Source organism: Ranitomeya variabilis, chromosome 4 (genome assembly GCF_051348905.1).
Source record: "Ranitomeya variabilis isolate aRanVar5 chromosome 4, aRanVar5.hap1, whole genome shotgun sequence".
Classification (NCBI taxonomy): domain Eukaryota; kingdom Metazoa; phylum Chordata; class Amphibia; order Anura; family Dendrobatidae; genus Ranitomeya; species Ranitomeya variabilis.
The window spans coordinates 443,603,531-443,630,820 of NC_135235.1; the positions used below are offsets into that span (position 1 = coordinate 443,603,531).

At 41.9% G+C, this 27,290-nt stretch overlaps 1 protein-coding gene across 2 annotated transcripts in view; it reads left to right on the plus strand.

Moving 5' to 3' along the window:
• USH1G (USH1 protein network component sans) overlaps positions 1 to 20,703 on the plus strand; it is a 93,060-nt gene extending 72,357 nt beyond the window's left edge. The window contains exons 2-4 of one of the 2 annotated variants that reach the window (XM_077251492.1): positions 9,084 to 9,467; positions 13,731 to 14,567; positions 18,157 to 20,703. In XM_077251492.1, coding sequence (XP_077107607.1) covers positions 9,084 to 9,467; positions 13,731 to 14,567; positions 18,157 to 18,160 — 1,225 coding nt within the window. In that variant the 3' untranslated portion in view covers positions 18,161 to 20,703. Of the gene's footprint in view, positions 1 to 9,083; positions 9,468 to 13,730; positions 14,572 to 18,156 lie in introns of those variants that run through there. The other variant, XM_077251493.1, reaches the window with a different exon arrangement.
• The last annotated feature ends 6,587 nt before the right edge of the window (positions 20,704 to 27,290 follow it).

The following is a 27,290-nucleotide window of genomic DNA, read 5'->3' on the forward strand; positions in this document are numbered from 1 at the left end:
TTGGTTTATGCAGCACCTAATAAACCAAGGACATTCTTAAAGAGACAGTGTTCCCATGTCTACTGAGTACAGCCGAGTGAACCAATCTGCCACACACTTCAGCAGATGTCAATTCTCGCATCATGATGTGCTATACATGTCATGTCTTTAAGCTATCACTGTGTAAAAACACAAAGTGACAACTCCGTGCTGACAGCAGTCGCTGACTGATGACCAGCACAGCTAGAGATGCAGGGACCCATTTCAGCAGCCTCTGCTATATGATTGCTGCGATCGGCTATTTAATCTGACTAACCGATCACAGCATATGATCGCCAGGAAGTGCTGGGATATTAACACTTCCCCACACGATCACTGCCGGTAGCTCAACTCAGCTGACAGCTGAGCTCCTGCGGTAACAACCAAGGCCGGTGCCCACAACACCATTGGCTAATTAGCCAACCAAATGCAGCATTTGGTTCCCTGTTGAAAAAGCTCAACGCGCGTCCAGGGTCTCCAGGTGGCGTGTGGCGGGGTACCCCTTGCATATATGGGTAAGTGTGCACTTTCTTAGTCTATTGATTTGCCGCATGGCTATCTATGGGGGACAGCTTGATGTGTTTGGTTAATGCTCTTTGAGCTACTTTTGCTGTCCTCATAAGCCTGGCAATCAGCTATTCACTATAGTGCACACCATAGGGATGTTTTCCTGCCAGACTTTTTCCACCTGTTGTACTGCTATGTCCTTCATTTTGTACATTCCTGTTTAATGTATGCTGCATACAGCAGACATACATATACTTATATATGTTTGTATGATTTTATGGTGATTATCTAAATAAATTGTGTATTTTATCTACTATGTTGTTTGGGACTGCCTTGCTCCATTGTCTTTTGTTATACAAATGCAGGATTTGTAAGGTTGTGAGAGGGAGTTGGCTCCCTCTCTCACCCCCATTAGCACACACACACTACAAAATCACAGTTGTCAAAAAATCACCCGGAAGTCAAACAATGATTTTCTGGCGTGCCCAAGGGTACCGTCTCACATAACGATTTACCAACGATCACGACCAGCGATACGACCTGGCCGTGATCGTTGGTAAGTCGTTGTGTGGTCGCTGGGGAGCTGTCACACAGACCGCTCTCCAGCGACCAACGATGCCGAGGTTCGCTGGTAACCAGGGTAAACATCGGGTTACTAAGCGCAGGGCCGCGCTTAGTAACCCGATGTTTACCGTGGTTACCAGCGTAAAAGTAAAAAAAAACAAACCGTACATACTCACCATCTGATGTCCGTCAGGTCCCTTGCCGTCTGCTTCCCGCTGTGACTGAGCGCCGCCGTAAAGTGAAAGCAGATCACAGCGGCGACGTCACCGCTGTGATCTGCTCTCACTTTCCGGCCGGCAGACAGTCAGAGCGGAAAGCAGACGGCAAGGGACCTGACGGACATCAGATGGTGAGTATGTACGGTTTGTTTTTTTTTACTTTTACGCTGGTAACCACGGTAAACATCGGGTTACTAAGCGCGGCCCTGCGCTTAGTAACCCGATGTTTACCCTGGTTACCAGCGAACACATCGCTGGATTGCTGTCACACACAACGATCCAGCGATGACAGCGGGAGATCCAGCGACGAAAGAAAGTTTCAAACGATCTGCTACGACGTACGATTCTCAGCTGGGTGCCTGATCGCAGTAGCGTGTCAGACACTGCGAGATCGTAACTATATCGCTAAAACATCACGGATCGTGCCGTCGTAGCGATAAAAATGCCACTGTGTGACGGTACCCTTAGGCAGGGTCTAACAGGCTATCTGTCTGTGTAATATCACGGGTCTCATGCATTGCAGCACATCCAATGATCAGACTAATAAAAGTTAAAGTCCCATAGAGGAACTAAGTAAAAAAGTAAACAAAATAAAAAGTTATAGCTCTTAGAATATAGCAATGAAAACAGCATTTTTTCTATAAAATAGTTTTTATTGTGTAGAAGTGACAAAACATTTAAAAAATTATATAAATGTGGTATTGCTGTAATTGTACTGACCCAAAGAATAAAGGTGTCTTCACTTTTACCATACAGTGAACAAAAAAACAAATAGTCAAAAAATATTATGTGACCAAAAATGATACCATTAAAAACGTGAACTCATCCCGCAAAAAAATAATCCCTCACACGACTCTGTCGACAGAATTATAGAAAAATTATAGCTCTTAAAACTAAAATCTAGCAATGCAAAAACTTGTTTTTGTAAAACAAAAGGGTTTTTGTAGTGTGAGATAGCAGGCAAACATAAAAAAACTATATAAATCACTGTAACCGCACCAACCCGAAGAATAAAGTCGTGTAATCACTTATACCGCATGGTGGCCGGCGTAAAAAATAAATAAAAGCAATTCTTCACCTGCTTTTAATTTGTTTGTTCAACCGCCCAAAGATAGCAGTAAGCCTTGGCTCACATTTATCCTGTACTCTACGCTGAGATCTTATACCAGGGTTTCTGAGTAATTCTCTGAAATACGTGATTCAGACGGAACCTCCTGCAGAAGATTCCCAGGCTCTGCCTGGCCTATCATACGGCAATACCCTTTTTTTTAAGCATGCATAGAAGCGCGGTCAGCCACTGAGTATCTTGGCTACCTCATTGGTGTATGGATCCCTCGCGGGTTTCACCCATATTTTGTCTATTTAGATGGAAACCTCGATGTGATTGCTCAGCGTAGAGCACAGAATAAATGTTAACTGATCAAAAATGTCCTGTACACCAAAATGGCACCAATAAAAGCTTCTATTCAACCTAAGTCCCCACTCAGGTTAGTTAAAAATATAGGGGGCTTTAACAGTACAAGTAACACAATCTCCTCCTCTTGAGCCCCAGAGTGCCGAAGTTAGTGTCCACATGTTTGGCATCACTGTAATTGTAATGAGGGAAGCCCACTTAATTTACAGGGTGCATGTCTCCAGAAGCACGAACTGGGCATGATGTATGGACACAACAATGGCATATTTGCATTGTCACTTAGCAACATACATTTCTGCTCATTTCTTGAAAAGATCCATGGAGTCAAAATCGTCACCTGCAGATAAATTGCCGGGGGGAAGGGGGGGAGTTCCATAATGGAGTCATTTGATTGGGATTCTGCTCTCCTAGCACTTAGGGACTCTGTATATGGAGTCAGCAAACTATTCTAGGAAAATCTGCACTCCAGGAGGCAAATAATGCTCCATCCCTCCAGAATCTTGCTGTGTGGCTAAGCAGTACTATACAGCCACATATGGGGTATTGTCACGTTTATGAGTAATTATGGTCATATGTGGTAATTTTTATGTATTTTCCCTTGTGCAAATGTCAAATCTGGGGCTAAAACAACATTTTAATGATACAAATGTAATTTGTTTTTCTTCATCGCTCAATGATATAACATTTTGTGAAACGCGTGTGGTGTCAATATGTTGACTGCACCCCTAGATGATTTCACTAAGAGGTGTAATTTGTAAAATGTGGCCACTTATGGGGGTACTGCTGTCCTAGAACTCCAGGAGATACACCATGATACCATTTTGGTGTACATACGATCTTTTGGTCGCCCGTTATTGCATTTTATTGCAGTGTAGCGGTGACCAAAAAATGTAAATCTGGCATTTTTAATTTTTCTCTCCTTACGCCGTTTACCGATCGGGTTAATTCTTTTTTTATATACGATATTTCGGGCCGCGGGCGATCCTGAACATGGCGATACCAAATATGTGTATGTTTGATTTTTTTTATTGTTTTATTTTTAATGGGGCAAAAGGTGGGTGAATTGAACGTTTATATTTTTTTAAAGGGAACCTGTCACCTGCTAAATCGAAGGTGAGCTAAGCCCACCGGCAACAGGGGCTTATCTACAGCATTCTGTAATGCTGTAGATAAGCCCCCGATGTATACTGAAAGATGAGAAAAAGAGGTTAGATTATACTCACCCAGGGGCAGTCCCGGTTCTGTTCTGGTCTGATGGGCATCACGGTACGGTCCGGGGCCTCCCATCTTCTTACGATGACGTCCTCTTCTTGTCTTCAGGCTCCGGCGCAGGAGTACTTTGTCTGCCCTGTTGAGGGCAGAGCAAACTACTGCAGTGCGCAGGCGCCGGGCCTCTCTGACCTCTGACAAAGTACGTCTGCGCCGGAGCTGCAGCATAAAGACAAGAAGAGGATGTCATCATAAGAAGATGGGAGGCCCTGGACCGGACCACGACGCCCATCGAACCAGAACAGAACTGGGACCGCCCCTGGGTGAGTATAATCTAATGCGAGTAAGTAAGTTAAAGGTGTTCAAAACAGCTGACATGTGGTGGGAAAATGTGAGCTCAGTGCCAGAGCCCACATCAAAAGGAGGCATTCCAACGTGGGCATACTACTACGCCCAATGTAGGAAAGAGGTTAATGCAATAAATACATGTACTTATCTAAAAAATAAATTAAATAAAAGTACACACATTTGGTATCGCCGCACCTGTAAAACACGCTATTCAAAACTGACCCACTAGTTAACCACTTCAGTGAGCACTGTAAAAAATAAATAAAAAGCAAGGCAAAAAGCAATACTTTATCATCATACTGCCAAACAAAAAAGTGCAATAAAACGCTATCAAAAAGATGAATGTAGGGGCGTGGATGTCACTTGGACTTAGAGCCCCAGCAAGTTTCCTGCTCATGAAGCGACTCAGTTTATCTGTATCATTCAAAATCATCACATACGTTACCCGAACTTCCGGTGAGGACAATTCTGAGGGGTAGGTCGCAAAAACAATAAGCGCCCACCATGATGACGGACTTCTTTGCCTGGGAAGCAGACCCGCCACAGACAGGCAAGATGGCGCCGTCTCCTCCTTCTTCTTCCTTGCAGCCATCACGCAGTGTACGGGACACTGCATCAGCGGAAGAACTAGCACGTACTGATGATGCAGCTATTCCTCTAATGAAAAAGACTATGCTGAGCCTCCTCAGTTTACTGAGGGCCTCGTTACAAGAGGATCTCATAGGTATGCTGGCAGAGCTGAAGAAGGATATTGACTCTTTGGGTGAACGTACAGCACATATTGAATGTAAAGTGGCAGAATACGCCAGCTCTCACAACAACCTAACTGATGCTAATTCGGCTTTGGAAGAGGAGGTGACCCTATATTAAAGCTAAACTCTATAACAGATCTCGGTGCAATAATGTAAGGATAAGGGAAAAACCAGAGTCAGTAAAAGATGGAGACCTGCAAAAGTATTTTCATGAGCTACTACAGGAGGTGATCTCTGGCGCCGACCCTAGAGATCTCATGGTGGGCAGAATACATAGAGTCCCCAAGACTAAAAACCTAAGTACATCAACATTTTGTAATATTTTGGCATGCATTCACTTCTATAAGACTAAGGAGATCTTTTTGCACAACTGGAGGGGGAAACCCAATCTCCCAGATCCATACCAAAATCTTCCAATTTCCCCAGACTTATTTGCTGTGACCCTGGCAAAGAGAAGAAAATTTTCAGGAGTGGCCAAAGTATTAAGAGATAATAACATCTCATACAGATGGGGATTCCCATACAAGATGAAAATTCACCATTCAGGAACTGCTCATGTCTGCTTTTCAGTTCCTCAGGTGGAGAAACTCCTCAATTGGGACCTGCAAACACAGCGAACTCGTCATCTGGAGTACAGAAGAAATTGATCATGGAATGGTCTGCACCTTGACTTTCTCTGCAGCCTTCTTTCCTTCTTTTCTTTGACCTGTGATCTGGGTAACGTTGATCTCATCTTAAGGACAGCTTGTTTGATCGAGAGATATGCTGCAGACTTCCGAGACTTTAGTTATAAAAGTCTATGGTACTCACAACTCACATATGTAGCAAGAGTATTTTTCACATCTGGTGCCTTGTTTGCCAGATGATCTGCCTGTTTGTTCAGTTGTTTATGTATGTTTTGTGTATTTGTGTTTTGTCTTCCTAGGCATCCCCTATCTGGGAATCTTATTAAAATCATCTGACTCCATCTTACAAAAAAATTTTGATTTTCTATGTAGCTCTTTATGTGCTTATTTAGATAGATATTCTTCACTCCATCTATATTGGATGGCCAGAGTACAAGCCTTCAATATGATTTTCTTGCTAAAAATCTTATATTTTTTAGATGTGTTCCCTTAAACTACAATCTTTCATAGGGAAATTATCTGGGCAAAAAAGAAACCAAGAGCAGCTTATAGTTCCATGTTTTATAATTACAAGTGAGGTGGCTTAGGAACTCCTAATGTTTTAGCATACCATAAGGCCACAGCCTTGGAAGCAAATAAAGTTTGGTGGAATTCAAATAATTCCCACAGATGACTTCAAATTGAAGCATCATTTGCGTCGCAAGACTCTGCTAGACATTTTCTGGTGATAGAACTGCTTGCTCCTACACAATTTGACCCTGGTCTCCCAACTATGGTGGTAACCCTGTCATACTGGAGGAGCTGGATGAAGGAAAGAGATGTTGCATCCTCTCCAGATATCTCCATCAAAGCCTTAGAAGCCCATATTCCCTACCTCAACCTTGGGAGACACTTGGAATTACTACCCTAGCTGATCTTTTTCTGAATCAGATCCTTAAATCATTTGACTCACTATTTAAAAGGTACTCGCTAAATAGGAATTATTTTTGCCAATACCTCCAAATTAGACACTTTCACGGGTTACGCCACTTATTTAGGAAGAGGCCAAACTTGTCTTCCTTTAAAAAATTCTTATGTAAGGATAACAAGTCCACTAAAGGCTTATCATTCATTTATAAAATATTTACCAGCTCTATTCAGGGGACAAAAAGGCCATATAGGGATAGATGGGAACGGGCGCTTGGCATTTCTCCAACTACAGCTCTGGAAAAAGGTAAGAGACTACCACATCAAAAACCTGTTATGGGCAGCCCAATCTCTAGACATGAACCCCATTGAAAACCTCTGGAATGTAATAAAGAGGATGATGGATAGTCACAAGCCATCAAACAAAGAACTGCTTTCATATTTGCGCCAGAAGCAGTGTGAAAGACTGTTGGAAAGCATGCCAAGACGCATGAAAGCTGTGATTAAAAATCATGGTTATTCCACAAAATATTGATTTCTGAACTCTTCCTGAGTTAAAACATTAGTATTGTTGTTTCTAAATGATTATGAACTTGATTTCTTTGCATTATTTGAGGTCTGAAAGCACGTTTTTTTTTTTATTTTGACCATTTTTCTTTGTCAGAAAAAAATACAAAATGTATTGCTTGGAAATTCGGAGACATGTTGTCAGAAGTTTATGGAATAAGAGAACAATTTACATTTTACTCAAAAATATACCTATAAAGAGAAAAAACAGACGGAACATTTTGCAGTGGTCTCTTAATTTTTTCCAGAGCTGTATAACACACTGGCAGGAGGCCTCTAATTGGATGCTTAAGTCATCCCGCTACATAAGCCACTTAGAACAGTTAAAAAAGATCCATATGAGGTGGTACCTGACTCCCGACAAATTAGCACATTGTGCTGTTAACAATTCTCCTGGTGTTGGAAGGGTTGTGGTTCTAAGGGGTCAATGGCTCATACTTGGTGGTAATGCCCATCGATTAAGGCCTTTTGGCAACAGGTTTTTGAATTAGTTTCTGTAGTCACCACTGTTAAATTTCCAGCTGACCCAGCCTTAGCAGTTCTTAATATAGGAATTGATGACATCCCTCTAGACTTAAGATGGTCGGTGGTGCACAAACTTACCTCAGCAAGACAATGTATTGCAGCAGTTTGGAAATCACCTCTGCCTCCTTCCTTCAATGTACTATGCAATAAAATAAACACATCTTTTCACTATAGTAACATAGTTAGCAAGGCCGAAATACGACATTTGTGTCCATCCAGTTCAGCCTATAAAACACTACCATTTAGCAGAGGATGGGATACAATGAATACTTTACTATGAATACTTTCTTTCCTTGAATTCACAACCTCGGATGAAAATTCGTAAAACATGGGAGCTCTGGGCCAGCCTACTTGTTCTTATTCGAATCCTAATTGGTAATGTCATATTGTCATGTATAGGAAAGTAGCTTGTTTGGTTTACTCTAACCTGTTAATAGGAGATTCCTCAGGTCTTTTGCATTATCTTGTTCAAATCGCATATGTTGGTTTACGTGTTTGTTTGATATACTTTATTGCATAAATGAATATGTAAAATTGTCCGATTTGGAAAATTGAAAATAAAATAAAAATTGGATTAAAAAAAAGATGAATGAAAATAAAAATGGTACAGCTGAAAACGTCATCTTGTCCCACAAAAAAAAGCAACCATAAAGCTCCATCAGTGAAAAAATAAAAGTTATAGCTCTCAGAATGAAACCATGCAAAACATATTTTGTTTCTATAAAATGGTTTTTATTGTGTTCAAGCACCAAAGCATAAAAAAAATATATATACGGTAACTGTGGCATCACTGTAATCGTACTGAATCGAAGAAAAAAGCTGACTTATCGATCTTAGAACACGAGGAATTGTATAACCCCCCAAAAAAAATACAATTTCTGAATTGCTGATTAATTCTACCTCCCAAAAATCGGAATACAAAGTGATCAAAAAAGTCATGTGCCAGAGAATGGTACCAATAAAAACAACTCATCGTACAAAAAACAAGCCATCACTTGACTCTTTGAGCTGAAATATGGAAAAATTATAGCTGTCTAAATATTGGGATGCAAAAACCTATTTTTTTGCAATAAAAAGCGTCTTTTAGTATATGACAGCTGCCAAACATAAAAACCCTTTATAAATCTGGTATTTCTGTAATCTCACCGACCCAAATAATAAATTCGCCTAATCACTTATACTACATGAAGAACGGCGTAAAAAATAAATAAAACCAATTCTTCACCTACTGTTGATTTTTTACATTCTGCCTCCCAAATATCGCAGTAAGACTCGACGCACTAAGTAGAGTGTCTGTATAGGATATCTATAGCTGAAACATATTGTTTTAGGGAGGTTAAATGAACTGTAACTGTATTGAATATATAGAACATGAAAACATTAACTGCCCATTTATTCTTACCTTTATTGTTTGTCTTCTTTTCTTTAGGGGAGATCCAGATAAGTGTGACATTTGGGGTAACACACCTCTGCATCTGTCTGCTGCCAATGGACATCTGAATTGCCTGTCGTTTTTAGTGTCCTTTGGGGCCAATATCTGGTGTCTGGATAATGACTATCACACCCCTCTGGATATGGCAGCCACCAAGGGGCACATGGAGTGTGTGCGCTATCTGGATTCCATTGCAGCCAAGCAAAATGGTTTAAATCCAAAAATGGTATCTAAACTGAAAGATCGAGCTTTCCGAGAGGCAGAAAAACGTATCCGTGACTGTGCAAAACTACAGCGCAGACACCATGAGCGTATGGAGCGACGTTACAGAAAGGAGATTTCTGACCATTCCGATACCATGAGCTTCTCCAGCTTCTCTAGGTAACACTATATTTAATAGAATCATGCAGTAAATGTCATAAAATGTATCTATACATACTGATGCAGTACAGGGAAAGCTGTCAAGTTAAAGTGGTTTTCCTATATGGAAAATGATAGAATTAGTGAGGGTTGGAGTGCAAGTACTGCCAATGATCCTCAGACTGACCCGTTTCCTCAGAATACATAAACTCCTTTAGATTTTCCCTGAACACCTACTTCTTCAGTCAGCACTGCATTCGGCCTACTTACTGCACAATAAGCGGCCGGAGTTCTGCACTACTGAAAAAATGGGCGAGCAACCTCGGCCTTTAATCTTGCAGATTGACAGATGTCTTAGAATTTGGATACCATGGATAATAATGTTAGCACGTATTCCAGCATTATGCCAAAAGTTGTGAATATTTCTTTAAATAATTGAAACTCCTATTGCATGGTTTGTAATAAAATAGTTAAGTTCTTAGATGGGGCTTTATATGGGTCCTAAAAACTTCCTTTTACAGTCAGAGTGCAGAAACCATAGATGGAGAAAAGAATACATACAGACCTAAAATTAGGCGCCACCATATAAACAACTACTGCTCCATAATACCACTCCTCCCAGGTCCTCTTGTGCTTTGGTACCAACTTTAAACAAAGCCCTGATGCCATTCAGAGGGAGTCATGACTAGGGACGTACATAGAAATCATAAGGCTCCGTAGCAGAAGTTCTAATTGGGCCACCTATTCCCCCAAAAAAACCTTAATATTCAGTGTGGTCACAGAGCAGCATATCTCACAAGTTTGCAGCGCTTGCAAAGTAATTTTCTTCCAATAGAAACTCCTAGATTGCCCTTTCATTGCCCACATAAAGTATGATGTCAGTTCTGGCCCCTTGACACACAGTATGATACTTCCACAGTGAATTCCTCCACAGTACCCTCCACACTCACTGTATGATGACTACTGTACCCTTCATCCCCACAAACCTCCCCCAGCAAAGTATGATGAACCCAACACCGTATAATGCCCCAACTGGGATCGCCACTCAGCCTTTAATATGGCATAGTGAGCCTCCATGCAATATAATGGCTCCCACACCCCTCCACTCAGTTTGAAGGCCCCACTACAACCATTCATACAGCATAATGATCTCCACAACCCTCCACTCAGTATGAAGGCCTCAATACAACCATCCACATTGTATAATGGCCCTCACTGGCCCTCCAAATAGTATAACTGCCCCCAGCCAGCTTTCCAAACAGCATACTGACCCCCACACAGCCCTCTGCACAGTATTATGGACCCCATAAAATGTATAACTGCTTAATATTACCACACTCCTGTGCCGTGTAATATATTTTCATTGCTTATTTAAGCTGCACATCTTAGCTAGTCATGTGATCTGTGGAGACACGAGGGTCAATGGGTGGTCTCGTCCGCTGGCCTTGCTGCATTTAAAAAGATCGTGTGGACCATGGCTCATCCCACTGGACTCCCGTACTCCTTTCCCATAGATAGAACACCACTCAAACAACAGAGGGTGAGGGTAAAACAGTGTAGCAATACTTTATTGAACCACCAACAGACAATAACATATAGAAAAGTCCCAGAAAATACACAAGATGGCGCAAAATCCTTCTGCTGGCTAGTCAGAATTACAGCAGCTGCGACTTTGGGGATTTCAGGGCCGACTATCCCCCACCAGTAGCACCCCACTTTTGGCGGGCACCCACAGAGAGGTAAGCTTAGGACACTGACAGTCCATTGAGGTATATAGCCAGGTGACATGATTGTCCCAACCTGTCTTCTCCTAATGTCTCCATGGGTTCAGTGATGGTCAAGGGAGCAGACCTGCATTTCTCCAGCTAGGGTCATCCTCCCTAAGCTGGGTCCTGTAGAGTGCCTTGTATCTGTATTCCTCTGGTTGGAGCCATGCTACCTTGGCTACTGTCATGTACAATCAATCTGCATAGTTTTTCCATCACTATTTTCTCGTCAGGTTGGCAAGGTGCCATGGATATTGATCCCCCCAGCCTAAAAATAGCAGCCCACAACTGCCTTCAAAAGGTGCCTCTATTAGATGCGCCTGCTCTGGCACTTTGCTCGGCTCTTCCCACTTGACCTGTGGTGGTGGTAAGTGGGGTTCAACCCCACAAATATAAACCCCACTTGCCACCTCTACAGGGCAAGTGGGAAGAGCCGTGCAAAGTGCCAGAGTTGATGCATCTAATAGACTCTTCTTTTTTTGGGTGGCTACACTCTGCTGTTATTAGGCTGGGGGGCAATATCAGGGCCCCTTACCAGGCTAAGAATACCAGCCTCCAGCTGTCTGCTTTATTTAAGCAATTTAAAAAAACAGAGTGGGGACTCCTCTATTTGTGATAACTAGCCTTGCTAATGCTGACAGCTGTCAGTTTTGCCTGGCTGGTTATCAAAAATACAGGAGAACCCATGCCGTTTTTTTAATTTAATTTTTTATTTAGAGTGCAGACGCCGGCTGATGAATACTCCCATCAGCAGCTCTTCCTGTTATTAGTGGCAGCAGGCATAGGCTGATGGTAGCAGTAGTCATTTTACAGCATGGGAAACACGGCTTTCTGACCGGCGGTAATGATTTTACCGCCAATCAGAAGCAGTGTTTGCCGCACTGTCGTGTCTGGTACCTGAACCTGAACTTTTTTTAACTGTCCTGCTAAACCCGCCGGACCTGAGCATCCAGGGGTCCGCCCATCTCTATTCATCTTACTGACAGATTCATACCAAATAGATAGTGAGTAAAGTCATATCTAGCTTTATATAAAAGCACTGACACATTGGCCTCGTAGTCATGCCAATCATTGTAATTAATTATTTGCATGTCAAAAACAATGTATTTTTCATTTGGTTGCCTCACTGGCATGAATTGTGCCAATAAAACATCTAATAATATGTTATAATAGCTCATTACTATGCAACGCATTACTCGTGTCCTAATACCCAATTACCATATTTATTCCTCCTGAATTGCTTATTCTTACTGACCAGAAATTATGGTTATGAGCAGAATCATATTGTGAGTTCAATTTTACCATAAAATGTATGCCCTAAAAACAATTTCTTAAAAACATTGTCAGAATTTCATTTTTCCCCACTTGGATTTTTTTCCCCCTCAAAAGACAAGCCCTCATATGTCTATCTGGACAGAAAATTAAAAGAGTTATGACTCTGGAAAGAAGGGAAGGAATAAACCGAAAACACAAAAATGGAAATTGGCCACATCAGGAAGGGTTAAGATGCAACTAGACATGAGAGTTCTTAAAGAGCAGCTATCATCAGATTTTTGCCACCTAATATAAGTGTAGCATAATGTAAAATTATGAAACCTTGATTAAAGCTGTGTGTCACTTACTGGGCTGCTTGATGTAGGTTATATAAGTAGAGGACTGGTAAACCTGCTGCTGTGTAGTTTTCCATATTCACGAGATCTGTATAACCCTGTCTGCACCACTGTTGGGCAGCTTCCTGCATATGCACATTGTACACAGAAAGCTGCCAAACAGTGAAGTGGATGGGGTTATACAGAGCTCAGGGTTCAGAGAACTGCTAAATCTGCAGCAGCAAAAACAGTGCTTTATCAAAACAGCAGCAAGCAGCCCAGTATGTGATATATCTTTGTAATCAGGGTGTCTGTCCCTATATCATACTGCTCTCAGATGGGTTTGCCTTTAAGATGGAGGGTGGGCCGAAATAATTATTTCCACTGATGGTCCCAATGTACCACTGTCTGTTTCCACATAACTTGAATAAATCATTATTTTTGGACGTTAAGGCTTCTTTTACACTTGCCATGATTTTTGCGGCCTGTTTTTGCGGGCCGTATTGCCATAATGTTTACGGTCTGCTGCAAAAGCACCCAAAAATCTTGTGGATCGCCGTTTTTCTGGTTTTACAATAGTAGGGAAAAAGTAGGGGGAAAAAAACGGCGATCTGCAAAAATACGTTCATGACGGTGCACCACAAAAACAAGCTTCGATATTTTTTCACGGCCGTAAATACGGCCCTCACGGCCATACGGTGTACGGCGCTCTGACAAATTTATGTGGCCCGTTTTGGGGGTCCCATAGGAATCTATTGGGGCCGCAAAACCATGGCAAGTGTAAAAGAAGCCTAAAAATGGTTAAAATATTGTAAGAGCTTATTGTTATTGATCCTCAGCGTATTGTCTTCTAAAAGTAAAATGATAAACATGGTGAAAAAACACCATATTTTTGTAGTAATTTTTTACCGTTTTTCTCCCATTCTCAGCTCTGTGAGCCAACGCCTCCCAAGTGCCACATTGCTTGCCACCATGCCATATTCACATGCTGCAGGCACCACAAAGGGCAAAACTAAGATGCAGAAGAAACTGGAGAGAAGGAAACAGAATGATGGGACTTTTAAGATATATGAAGATGGTAGGAAAAGTGTCCGCTCACTTTCTGGACTTCAGCTAGGGAATGACGTCATGTTTGTGAAGCAGGGAACCTATGCAAGCCCACGGGACAGAGGTCGCCAACACCTTCGTGATATGTTTTCACATGAAGATTCAATGTCTAGAGCTATAAGTGACCCTGGACTTCACGTGGAGTCAGCCCAGTCTGAGGTCAGTACAGACTCTGGACATGATTCTTTGTTTACTAGACCAGGACTTGGCACCATGGTATTCAGAAGAAACTATCTTAGCACTGGGCTGTTTGGTGTGGGAAGGCAGGAAGACAATGCACTTAATATAGAAGGTGAGGAGGTGAAGCTACACAGTCGTCTAAAACGCTCTTCAAGTCTAGATGACAGTATCGGCAGCGCTGGCAGCTTGGAGGTAAGAAATCAACAAGAGTTACCATGGGAAGATGACGAAATAGGACTAGATGATGATGAGGAACCAGACACCCCTCCATTGGAGACTTTCTTGGCCTCATTACAGATGTCGGAGCTGGTCTCTCTGCTTCAGGATGAGAAGATTGACCTGGCAGCTCTCACTCTCTGCTCAGATCATGACCTCAAAAGTATACGAATCCCACTTGGACCACGCAAAAAAATCCTAGATGGCATTCAGAGAAGAAAGCAAGCACTGGAGAAACCAATGTCCATGGGAGATACTGAGCTGTAAGTTTCTGTTGCAACATTTTACAATTCATCATGGTTGATTGGCAGGCTGTATATAGTTGTGGTCAGCAGCTGGTCAAAGCGAAGAGTATTTAAAGCTCTGGAGCAATTGAAGACATGAATTTTATAATAAGATCAGACAGCATGTGTCTTCATCAAACTTAAAGTATTATAAAGGTTTTTACCATTTTAGCTTACAGTTGATTTTTTCGCAGCTTTGGATAGTTTACACCTTTCGCCTTCCTGCATTGTATTTAAAGATGGAAAGTGCCTAGCCATTGTTATGAGAGCTAATTTATACACCTAAATTACTGAATGCCAAACATGAATTCACCTAAAAGCAACATCTACCGATACCCCAATACACATGAGTACACTCAGTTTAGCTAAGTGTACATGTATTTTCAATGGATTAAGTTGAGTAATCCACTGCTAAACATAGCAGTAAATTTCTTAGGAGAACAAAAGCATGAGGCATTGAAACTAGAGATGGACAGACCCCTGTATGTTCAGGTTCGGCAAAACAGTTAAAAAAAGTTTGGGTACCAGAAAAGTACCCGAACCCGGACCCCATTCGCTTGAATGGAGGGCCTGAACATCCAGTGTTAGTGTTTGCCACGCTGTCATGTGCATGACAGCACGGCAAACACTACTTCTGATTGGTGGTAAAATCATTACCTCCGGTTAGACAGGGTTCAAATGGCATCATGAACCCGCAGCTGTGATTGGAGGTATAAAATTCACCTCTGGTCACTGGTATCGGCTGATGGGACTACTGGATATTTTAACAAATGTTTAATAAGTTACAGTAGAGTGGAGCCCTGCCAAAATAGTCTACCTTGTTGTAGCAGTAACAGATTAAAAAATCTTTTGGCCAAAACAAAACTGATATGCATGTGTTCTGGTGATGAGAACTATTACTGTGTGATTGGTGAGCACGTGGTGCAGAAGTGGAGTTTTTCCAAGAGAGGGTGGTGGGACTGTGGAAGGTTCGAGGGTTGGAGGCGGGGTTAGTGTGGAGCATGGGCGGAGTTTCAAGGGGGCCCCAACATTTTTGCCAGTATGGGACACCGAAATTCCTAGTGGTAGCCCTGGCTCACAGTAACTCAAGCAACTTGTGGTCTTAGGTTGTCATGTTGAAAAACTGCTCCTGGGACAGTTTGAAGAAATGGCCATACCACTGATTCCACAAACAAATCAATGTAATGCTCAGCTGTTAGCGTACCTGCAATGAAGACTAAAGGGGTCAGGCTGTCCTATATTATGCCACCCCACACCATAATCCCAGGATTAGAAGTGGTGTGACATTCCTCGTGAAGGCCTCATTGATCACATGGTATCCAGACCAGTCTCCTGCAATCGTTGCACTTAAGAAAAAGGTGGGACTCATCGCAAATGAGGATAGACCTCCATTCCATTTTATATTGCTCAATTCCAGCTTCTGGTCTCCAACCATGTCAGAGTTATATTGATTTGATGGTGAAACCAGTGATTTTGCCAGTTTTCCAGAGTGTCCCATGCGCCATTTCTCAACACAACATGAGGCCTCATGTTGCTCGTCCTACTGTGAGCAGCCTTTATGACCTAAATGTGCTGCCAGGGCCTCCAGCTATCAGAACTTGTTACTTATCAATCACATCTGGGACGTGATTGGTTAGCAATTGCAAAGGAACACTACTATTAATAACCCTATTGATAGGATGCCAAGTTGTGTAAGTGCATGCATTTCTGCATGTGGCGCTTAGAGTCGAGATGTTTTTAAAAAATCTTTCAATTTTTTCATAATTTTACTGTGCTATATTGAAAAGCATAAATTTATAATACAATGGTTTACCAAAAAAGCCCATATACTGTAGATTTTTTATGAAAGTTTATGGAATTTACAGCTCTGACAAAAATTAAAAGACCACCACATCAAAACCCTGTCATGGGCAGCCCATCTCCAGACCTGAACCTCATTGAAAACCTCTGGAATGTAATCAAGAGGATGATGGATAGTCACAAGCCATCAAACAAAGAAGAACTGCTTACATTTTTGCTCTAGAAGCAGTGTGAAAGACTGGTGGAAAGCATGCCAAGACGCATGAAAGCTGTGATTAAAACTCATGGTTATTCCACAAAATATTGATTTCTGAACTCTTCCTGAGATAAAACATTAGTATTGTTGTTTCTAAATGATTATGAACCTGTTTTCTTTGCATTATTTGAGGTCACTGGTTATTTTTTTTTTAGTGTTTACCATTTCTCCTTTTCAAAAAAAAAAATACAAAATGCATTGCTTGGAAATTCGGAGACATTGTCAGAAGTTTATAGAATAAATTAACAATTTACATATTACTCAAAAATATACCTATAAAGAGAAAAATCAGACATTTTGCAGTGGTCTCTTAATTTTTGCCAGGTCTGTATATGCAACTAAGTAAGCAAACAGCTGTAGCTGTCAGGATTTACAATCGATAGAACTATTTCAAACAGGCCTGCCAAGTATAATTGATTAACACAGTGTTTTAGTCTAAATTTCCAACTGGACTTAAACTTAAAGGGAACCTGTCTTGTGAAAAAACACTATTAACCTCTTTACCCCGAAGCTGGTTTGTACGTTAATGCCCCGGCCAATTTTTACAATTCTGACCACTGTCACTTTACGAGGTAATAACTCTGAAATTCTTCAACAGATCCTGGTGATTCTGAGATTGTTTTTTTTTTGTGACACATTGTACTTCATGATAGTGGTAAAATTTCTTCTCTATGACTTGTGTTTATTTGTGAAAAAAATGGAAATTTGATGAAAATTTGTAAAATTTTGCAATTTTCCAACTTTGAATTTTCATGCCCTTAAATCACAAAGATATGTCACACAAAATAGTTAATAAATAACATTTCCCACATGTCTACTTTACATCCACACAATTTTGGAACCAACATTTTTTTTTATTAGAAAGTTATAAGGGTTAAAATTTGACCAGCGATTTTTCATTTTTCCAGCAAAATTTACAGAACCATTTTTTTTTTTAGGGACCACATCACATTTGGGGTCTATATGATAGAAGATACCCAAAAGTGACACCATTCTAAAAACTGCACCCCTCAAGGTGCTCAAAACCACATTCAAGAAGTTTATTAGGCTAGGGTCACATTGCGTTATGTGACCGCGTTTAACGGACTACGTTACACCGCGGCATAACGCGGTGTTAACGTAGTCCGTTAACGCCGCCATAGCCTATAATGGTGAGCGCGTCGCTAGCGCCCGCCCACATTGGGCGTGCGCTAGCGATGTCGCGTCATTTGACCACTGTTTGGGCACAATGTAGAGTGCCATTTGAATTTTTGAATGCAAAATTTGCTGGAACAATTGGTGGATGCCATATTGCGTTTGGAGAGCCCCTGATGTGCCTAAACAATGAAAATCCCCACAAGTGACACCATTTTGGAAACTAGACTCCTCAGGGAACTGATCTAGATGTGTGGTGAGCACATTGAACCCTTAGGTGCTTCTGAAAATAAAGTTACGGTAATTGAATATTTATGAAACGAATAAACGTTTGTTTACAAAGTATAAGTAAATGTTATGTTTTTTCTTCTATTATAGATAGTGGCATCATCTGAGCTGCAAGATCCAACTACAGTGCCAGATATATATAATTCATAAGCCTAGAGACTGTCCATCGCCAAAAATGTGCCACACAAGACTTGTTACCCTCTAGAGCCTCATGGTTCATTCAAGTGCCAAGAAAATGACCTCTGTACCAAGGAATTTCAGAATCCACAGTGTGATGTGTTTTAAAAGATGCAGAAAGCTCTGTATGTTATATTTTTCCTATGGGAAATATCTGTACTGTTGTCATTGTATTTTGGCCTTTTAATGTTTTCCTCATTTGCATTTTCATGTATTTTTCGGCATACTTATGTGCTGTAGTATAGGCTGTGTAATCTCGACCATTGCCATGCTTGATAATGAAGAATGCAATTATTGTTATCCCTTAATATTATAAAGATTATCTGCTCTCCATTATACTCCTTGTTCAAGGACCGTTTAAACATCTACACATAGTATACTAGCATTGTAATATTATTAATTGTGTTGGTCATTTGTTACATGTTCGTACACCTTTGTGGAGGGGATATGTAAACTTTCAATTTTGCTGGACTGAATGCAGCAAAACATTCATTTGTATTAAAAGAAATGTGTAATCAGAAAATGATCCAATATTTAAATCAAGTCGTTAAAGTTTTAAAAATTATGGTTTATTTTTTTTATTTTTCACTTCACTATCTGAATTTAAAAAAATATTACATATTTTAGATATGGTATTAGATATGTTATTTTCACACTGAACACTAACTAATCTAGACTCCAGCTTCCTGTTCTTTCAAGAAAATGACATGTACATTAGCCACAATAAACCGTCTCAAACCCTATTCCATTGTATTGAAGCATCTAATGAGTGTGTGCAAAAGGTCATTATGAAGGGAGGGAAAGCTGTGACATCAGCTATTGTGAGTTGTGGATCCTGTGATATCAGCTGTGTATTGAGATGTTACCTGTCATTGTAACCCAATCTGTAATGATAATTAAACTTCTAAAAAGCCTAAGTGGCCAGTGTGAAAATTGCAAGATTTCTATATTTTTTTTCAAAACAGAACATGATATGAAAAATAATACAAAAAAAATTACAAATACATTTAATAGTAAAATCTGATTTTAACATTAGGTCATTTTCTGATGATATATTAATTAATAATGAAGCTGCTAATAGCTTTCACCTTCGAAGTGAAAAATTAGTAATATTAGTTATGCATAAGTCACATGGACAATTCTGGCATATAATTATACAGTATATATACTGAATACAAAGAAATGGACTATAAATATGACATTCCTTTGGAATCTTGTCTCTGGGGTTGCTACTGATCCTAAGAACAAAAGCGGTGTCACTTCAGCTGACCAGGAGCATTGTCTACGTGTGCAACTATTGTTAATGGAGCATTGTTGTTGGTTCTACACCGTGTCTGGTTGGGAATGGCGCTATTAGAAGAAAGGATGACTTAATTAGGTACTGTCAGTAATAAGAAATTCATGGCATATCCTATTTATATTCATCGATATGTCTACAGGATACAGGCAACCTATTTTCGAACATCAAATTGTGAATATTATTAGCTTATTAATAGATACATAGGTATTCCTATTTGCCTCTAACTTCTATGGTTGGGGGACTTCACAAAATTGAGTCTGGGAGTTTAATGAGTTAATGAAATGACTATGGCTGGTATGCCGGAGGTAAAAAGGACTGGCCTTGACAACCGTGACATGTCATTAAAGGAGTGCCTTCTATGAACTTTGCAATTTCATATGTCAGAGGTTTATCTAGGTCATGGCTCATATACCAAGAGGTTATGAAATTGGCTAAACCTTTACTACTTACAAAGCATAAGCTGCCATAACATTTCATTAGCACATCATTGCTTGTTATCATTATGTTTCTGTATGACTGGATAAATACTTTTTATTGAGAAATTATCTTTGCATAATAATAATAATACAAAATATTGAGACTTATTAGTTTCCACAGTAACTGATAATAACAATGTTCTTACTCTTTTTATCATCATGTGCATATATCTGTGTAGATTCATTTTTTTAATATAACTGCCTAGTGGTCAAAGCTTTGCTTTTGTGATGGAGAGTTTCATGTCCCTGACATGGGTGTAATCGATAACTAACTTATTATTAATCCCAGTAGGTAACACTGTGCAATAATCTTCTCAGCTCCCTCTAGTGGGGTTACCAGGGCCGGGACAAAGTATTTTGGTGCCCTAGACAGATGAAGCCAATGTCCCCCCACCTGCTCTAAAGCAAAGGAATGGGTCAGATACTAAGGTAACAGAACCCCCAATGCATCTCCCCCACTGATGACCAATCCCACTAGAATTGTTATCTTTTTCACAAAAAAACAATATAAAGTGAGAAAAAAGGGGTGTACTTTAGGGAGCACAGTTTCAAAGTTACCGTATTTTCAGGCGTATAAGACGACTTTTTAACCCCTGAAAATCTTCTTAAAAGTCGGGGGTCGTCTTATACGCCGGGTATCGCCTTGTACGCCGGTATATATGGTGGGTGGGGGGGGGAGTGGTCCTGCTGACGACGAGGCAGCGTCTCACAGGAAAGTGCGTGGACTATCCCCCATTACCTGATCGTAGCGCTGCAGCGTGGGGTCTCTGTGCTGGGAGCGGCAGCGGCTGTGCTGTGGAGCGGCGGCGGCTGTGCTGTGGGGCGGCGGCGGCTCCTCTTCTGCAGTGTGGGGCCTCTGTGCTGTGGGGCGGCGGCGGCATATCTTCATGCAATTGGGGCTCCTCCGGCATCTCGCTAAAGCCCGGAGGCCCCGCCGGCAGCTCAATCGGTGCAATGCGGTGGCCTCCGGGAAAATGGCCGCTGCTCAGATTCAGATCTCGTGTCCCGAGATCTCGGGACGAGATCTGAGTCTGAGCATGCGCTGCCCCCAGCGGCCATTTTCCCGGAGGCCACCGCATAACACCTATTGAGCTGCCTCCGGGAAAATGGCCGCTGCTCAGATTCAGATCTCATCTCCCAAGATCTCGGGACGAGATCTGAATCTGAGCAGTGGCCATTTTCCCGGAGGCCACCGCATTACACCGATGGAGCTGCCGGCGGGGCCTCCAGGCTTTAATGAGATGCCGGAGGAGCCCCGACTGCATGAAGATACGCCGCCGCCACCCCACAGCACAGAGGCCCCACACTGCAGAAGAGGAGCCGCCGCCCCATAGCACAGCAGCCGCCGCTCCCAGCAGAGACCCCACGCTGCAGCGCTACGATCAGGTAATGGGGGATACTCACTTTCCTGTGAGACGCCCCCTCGTTGTCATCAGGACCACTCCCCCCCTTCCCAAAAGGCACATTAGTCACAGCCCTATAAGACGACATACGGTGTATAAGAAGACCCCCGACTTTTAAAAAGATTTTATATTTTAACTGGAAAAGTTGGGGAGTCGTCTTATACGCCCAGTCGTCTTATACGCCGGAAAATACGGTACATGTAGAATCAATCATTTTTTGAGGACCATTTATACAATACATGGAAAAAAAAACGACATTCATCCCTGACGTCCTATGTTTTAAATGTAGAACCCAAGGAAAGCAATGGAAACTAACAAAGAGTAATTATAATCGGGGCCATTTGGTTTCAATTAAGGTGTTCGGTATTTGGCAGATACGCTAATGAAAAATAAATGGATCCCATTATAGATAAAGGGATAAGTATGATGGTTTTTGCCTCCGTCATGCAACAAACACAGCTTGCTCAAAACTGATAGTGGTTCTGGTGACGTATTCATGTAGTGATGATTCTGGTGCTGTATTCATGTAGTGATGATTATTCTGGTGACATATTCATCATGAGAACCATCATCAGTACATGAATACAAAGCCAAAAAATCATCATCAGTACATAGTTAAAGCACCAGAGCCATCAATAGTACATGAATATGTCACCAGAATCATCATCAGTAAATAAATACGTCATCAGAACCACCATCAGTACATGAATACATCACCAGAACCATTATCAGTAAATTAATACGTCACCAGAACCTCCATCATTACATGAATACATCACCAGAACCAAAAGTACTTGAATACAAGAATCAAGCTTCGTATAACGATCAATTGTAATATAATATCAGCCCCATAAACAATTGTATTGCATGAACCTACAACCCTACAACTCTCAGTGTGTCCTTAACAATGGTAAGGAGATACTGGGAGTTGTTGTTAATATCCATTATCAGACTACCGACCATACAGGAACCACAGTTCTGAAGAGAATTAGTCAATATCACAAATAAAAATTTACATCTGGGTACCTTGTAGATACCATCTTCTCTGGAATCGTTTCTTTTCATCTCCATCTTGCCTATATGCCATGATGACTTTTGACATTCACAGCTAATCTCTGCAGACATCCCTCTTCTCCGGTCTTTTGCAGCACATCCCCACACAGTGCACTTAGAAATAAGAGTGTTACTAAAATGCCCTCTGCATAAAATAATCTGTCTATATTATGTCCTAAATAATATAACTATGGTATGTGGCCTCCACGCTGTCTGCCATTATCAGGTATAACTGCTACACTATCCGCCCTTATGAACCACAGCGTATACCATCACTGTCCCCTCTCTAATTTTCCATTACACTTTCTATATCTCCACACTGTCCCCCCGCCATGCTAACCCCTCTCCATACATATTGCCTGCATTTCACGCTGTCTCCTCTCTATATCCATTCTGTGCCCCTTTTCACACTCATTGTCCTCATTGCTCACCATGCTGCCCTACTCAAACTGTAACCACTCCTCACACTGTCCCCCTACACAGTATGATGGTCTCTACAGCCGCCCACATGGTATGATATCCACAACAAGTCGCCAATATATACTGTGGTCACCACCACAGCTCCCCTTATATAGTATGATGTCCACCATAGCCCCCATATACAATATGATGCCCACCTCAGCCCCCCCCATAAATAGTATGATGTCCAAAACAGCCACCTATGTATACTATGATGGCACCCACAGCACCCCATACAGTGTTATGGCCCTCAAACCATGTGATATTCACAAAAGCACCCAATCCAGTGTGGTCACCACAGCCCCCAGTATAATGTCCTCCACAGCCGCATATACAGTATGGTCACCATAGCTCCTTATATTCTTTACTGTCCCCTCGCAAAGTCCTCATTTCATGGCCCAAATGCACAGCCCCTCATATCATGCCCCCCCACACAGCCTCTCATTTAATGGTCCCCCGCATGGCCCCTCATTTCATGCCCCCTGCACTTCCTCATTTTATGCCCCTCTGCACAGCCCCACATTTTATGCCCCCCTGCAAAGTGCTTTATCTTATGCCCCCCACACAGTCCCTCATTTTATGCCCCCTGCACAGCCCCCCATTGTATTTCCCCATCTGCACAGCCCCTCATTGTATTTCCCCATCTGCCCAGCCCCTCATTTTAATCCCCCACCTGCGCAGCCCCTCATTGTATCCCCCCTCTGCTCAGCTTCTCATTTTATTCCCCCATCTGCACAGCCTCTCATTTTATTTCCCCCATATCTGCACAGCCCCTCATTTTCTTCCCTCCATCTGCACAGGCCCTCATTTTTCCCCCTACATTTGCACAGCCCCTCATTTTATGCCCCAGACCTGCACAGGCCCTCATTTTATCCCCCCATTTGCAGAGTCCCTCATTTTATGCCCTGTTCACAGTAATATAACAATAAAAAAAACTTACACTCACTGAATCCAGGCTCCCTGTCTACTGTCTCCTCTATTTTCTAGTACAGCAGTGGACGCTGGATGGCATGATGACGTCACTTCATTGTACCATCCGATGCTCTCTGCGTGCGTTTTTTACAGCAGGGTTGATGTCGGAAGTGGCCTACGTTTTGCAGGAGATCCGAGTGGAGCACGGGGCTGATTACAGCTCCTCTGCTCCTTTTCCAGGCAGCGCCGACAACAATTGACAGACGTGAATGCAATTGAGTGCAGAGAAGGAGCGACGACCGGGGTGCAGGCAGAGAGAGGGATGAGTGGTGTCAGTGACTGATGCCCCGGCCATCGATGTGCTGAATGTCTGTGACCGGAGGAAGGTGCCGGGTGGCCGCATGCATTGAGCAATTTTTTCAATGGGCGCTCCCCTAAGACAAGAGGTAATGCCCTAGGCAGGTGCCTACTCTGCCTACGCTTTATCCCGGCCCTGGGATCTACATTTCAGCAACATGTTATTATTTGAATGTCATCAGAAAATAACCTAATGTTTCAATCAGTCTTTCATATTATGTGTATACTTTAACAATTTTTTGTAATGGTTTTTTTTTGTATAAAATGATTTGTATTAAAAAACAATTTATATTGTCATACTAGCCACTGCGACTATTCTAGACTCATATTTCCTGTTCTTTCAGAAAATCCACATGTACATTTTAAGGATTAGACATATCTTTTACTAGATGTAGGCCCGATGCTATCGCATCTGGAGGGAGGTAATGTCATGATGGGGGCAGGCTTTTCGCCCAGGCGCAGTAAATCAGACCGCCGCCATCTTTGTGCAAACAGATAGCGGTGGTCACATTAAAACTGCGCATGCACTCCTCCTGTACAAAGATGGCGGCGGTCAGTGAATCATTCGGCTAATCCCGGCGGCTGCGTGTTCGTGACGGTGTTCCGCTGGTGGTACCACGCAAGAGGCTGCGCACGGTGTATACAATGTGTGTATGTGCAGCGTACGGCATATACAGTGTATGTGTGTGTGGTGCGACGGTGTTCCACTGGTGGTACCACACAAGAGGCTGGTACCACCAGCAGTTTCCATATTGAGACACCCAGCACTTGAGTGTCCCAATATGGAGGTCGGTGAACTTCCGCCACTTGGAATTCTGGGATCTGGACACATCTGGACCGAACAGGATGTGAAGACATTACAAAGTAAGTATAAATTAAGATATTGAAGCATCTAATGAGCATTGGCAAAAGTGATTGTCAAGCGATGTGGAGCAGAGATAGCTGTGACAATGAATCTTTCACAAGAGTCATTTAGTTTTATCATCTGTCTATAGAGTAAATGCAAGACACTCAAAAGAGCCCTCAATGAAATAGCATATCCCTACACACAGAACACACTGATACAAATGATTGCAACCCTATTATACAGCGGTAACACATTTTCTTCAGCGAGGCTTTAGGTGGAGAAAATCACATTTACCAGAAGACTTAATCCATTATAAGTTTATGTTTAAAATATATAATTATGTTTTTCGCTTTGCCAAAAAAGTATTCTCCACCCTCATAATACCCTTATCCAGTAACCAAAATGACTCATTGAGTCATCCTCTGGAATTCTTTGCTCCAACACGTCCGACTATCAACCACATTGGATCCTTCAGGTGGAACCTGAAAGCCCACCTCTTCAGGAAAGCCTACAGCCTGCTCTGAGCCCGCTGCCTCCTCACCACTACCGAAGCTACCGCCTCGCTAACATCGGAGCTCCTGCAACCGTCAACCTATTGTCTCCTTCCCCACCACCCTGTAGAATATAAGCCCGCAAGGGCAGGGTCTTCGCCCCTCTGTATCAGTCTGTAATTGTTAGTTTTCTTACTGTAAGTAATATCTGTCATTTGTATGTAACCCCTTCTCATGTACAGCACCATGGAACCAATGGAGCTATATAAATAAATTATAATAATTTGACAGATTTTACTCCCTTCTTAGTGGTAAAGTACAATCTGGCAACTGATCTAAAAGAATAAATTGACCATATCCAACAGCAAATTGTTTCCATCTCCTAATAGCATGGAACCTCTTCCTATCTGCATTTCATCAAGTTTACTTTACGCCTTTGAGCTGGTCACAGAAGAAGTTACCAGACTCCTCACTTTTTCTGTCCCTGCTTCTTGGACCAGAAACTCTATTCCCTCACACCTCCTTCAGGCTTTCTCTCCAGCTGTTATTACTAACAGCTAAATCTAATATCCACTACTCTCTGCTGATTCTCCTGGATCTCTGCAGCATTTGACACCATGGACCTTTGACACCATGGACCACCAACTCCACCTCACTATGCTATCTGTCTCAAAGATACTATTCTCTCTTGGTTCTCCTATCTGTGTGTCTGATGTCGGTGTGTGCCGGCTCTTCATGCTCTCCTCTTCACCTTAGAGTTGGCATTCCTCAGGGTTCTTAGGCCCCCTCCCCTCTTCTCTATACCTTGCCCCTAGTGTACAAACCATCAGCAGATTTGTTTTTTAGTACCATCTCTATGCTGAACACACCAATTTATACATCATCTGACATTACTTACACATCGTAACTACAAAATACCAATGATTTTCCACTGTCTCTAAAATCATGTCCTCCCTATATCTCAATCTGAATATTTCTAAAACTGAACTTCTTGTGTTTCCTCCTTCTAGAAATCTACCTTAATCCAATATTGCCATTACCATGTGTGGTTCTATCATAACTTCCTAGCAGTATGCTTTACTCCCTATATCTGCTCACTTGCTCGCTCATGTCACCTGTACCTCAAAAGTATCTCTAGAATCAACTCTTTTCTTATCTTCAAAACGGCAAAAACTCTTTAAGGTTTATTCAGATATCCGTGTAAAGTAGTCAGAGATTGAACCGCAATGCACAGACTGGCCGCGGCTCTCCCGACCCGAGCATGACTGACTTATAGAAATACATGAAGCTGTCATGTTCGGACCGGGAGAGCCTTGGCCAGTTTGTGTATTGCGGTCCAATCTCAGATCAATTTGCACGTACGTCTGAATGTGCCTTTAGTTTTGCTCTGATTTATTCCAGTTTTCACTACTGCAACTTTCTACTAATCGATCTTCCTTCCTCAAATCTCACTCCTCCGAAACCTATCCTAAATGTAGCAGTCAGGATAATATTTCTGTCCTGCCGCTAAACTGATGCCTCCCTCCAATCCATGCCTGTCATTGCACTGGTTGCCCATTTGCTACAGAATGCAACATAGACTTAGCAGACTCACCCACAAAGCTCTCCACAGTTCTGCACCACCCTCCCTCATCTTTGTCCCTACTTTCCATTCTAATGACCTGCGACTAACATTTTGCATAATCCTCATCTCTTACTCTGGTCTTCAAGACTTCTCTCATGCTGCACCAGTTTTCTTTAATGCACTAC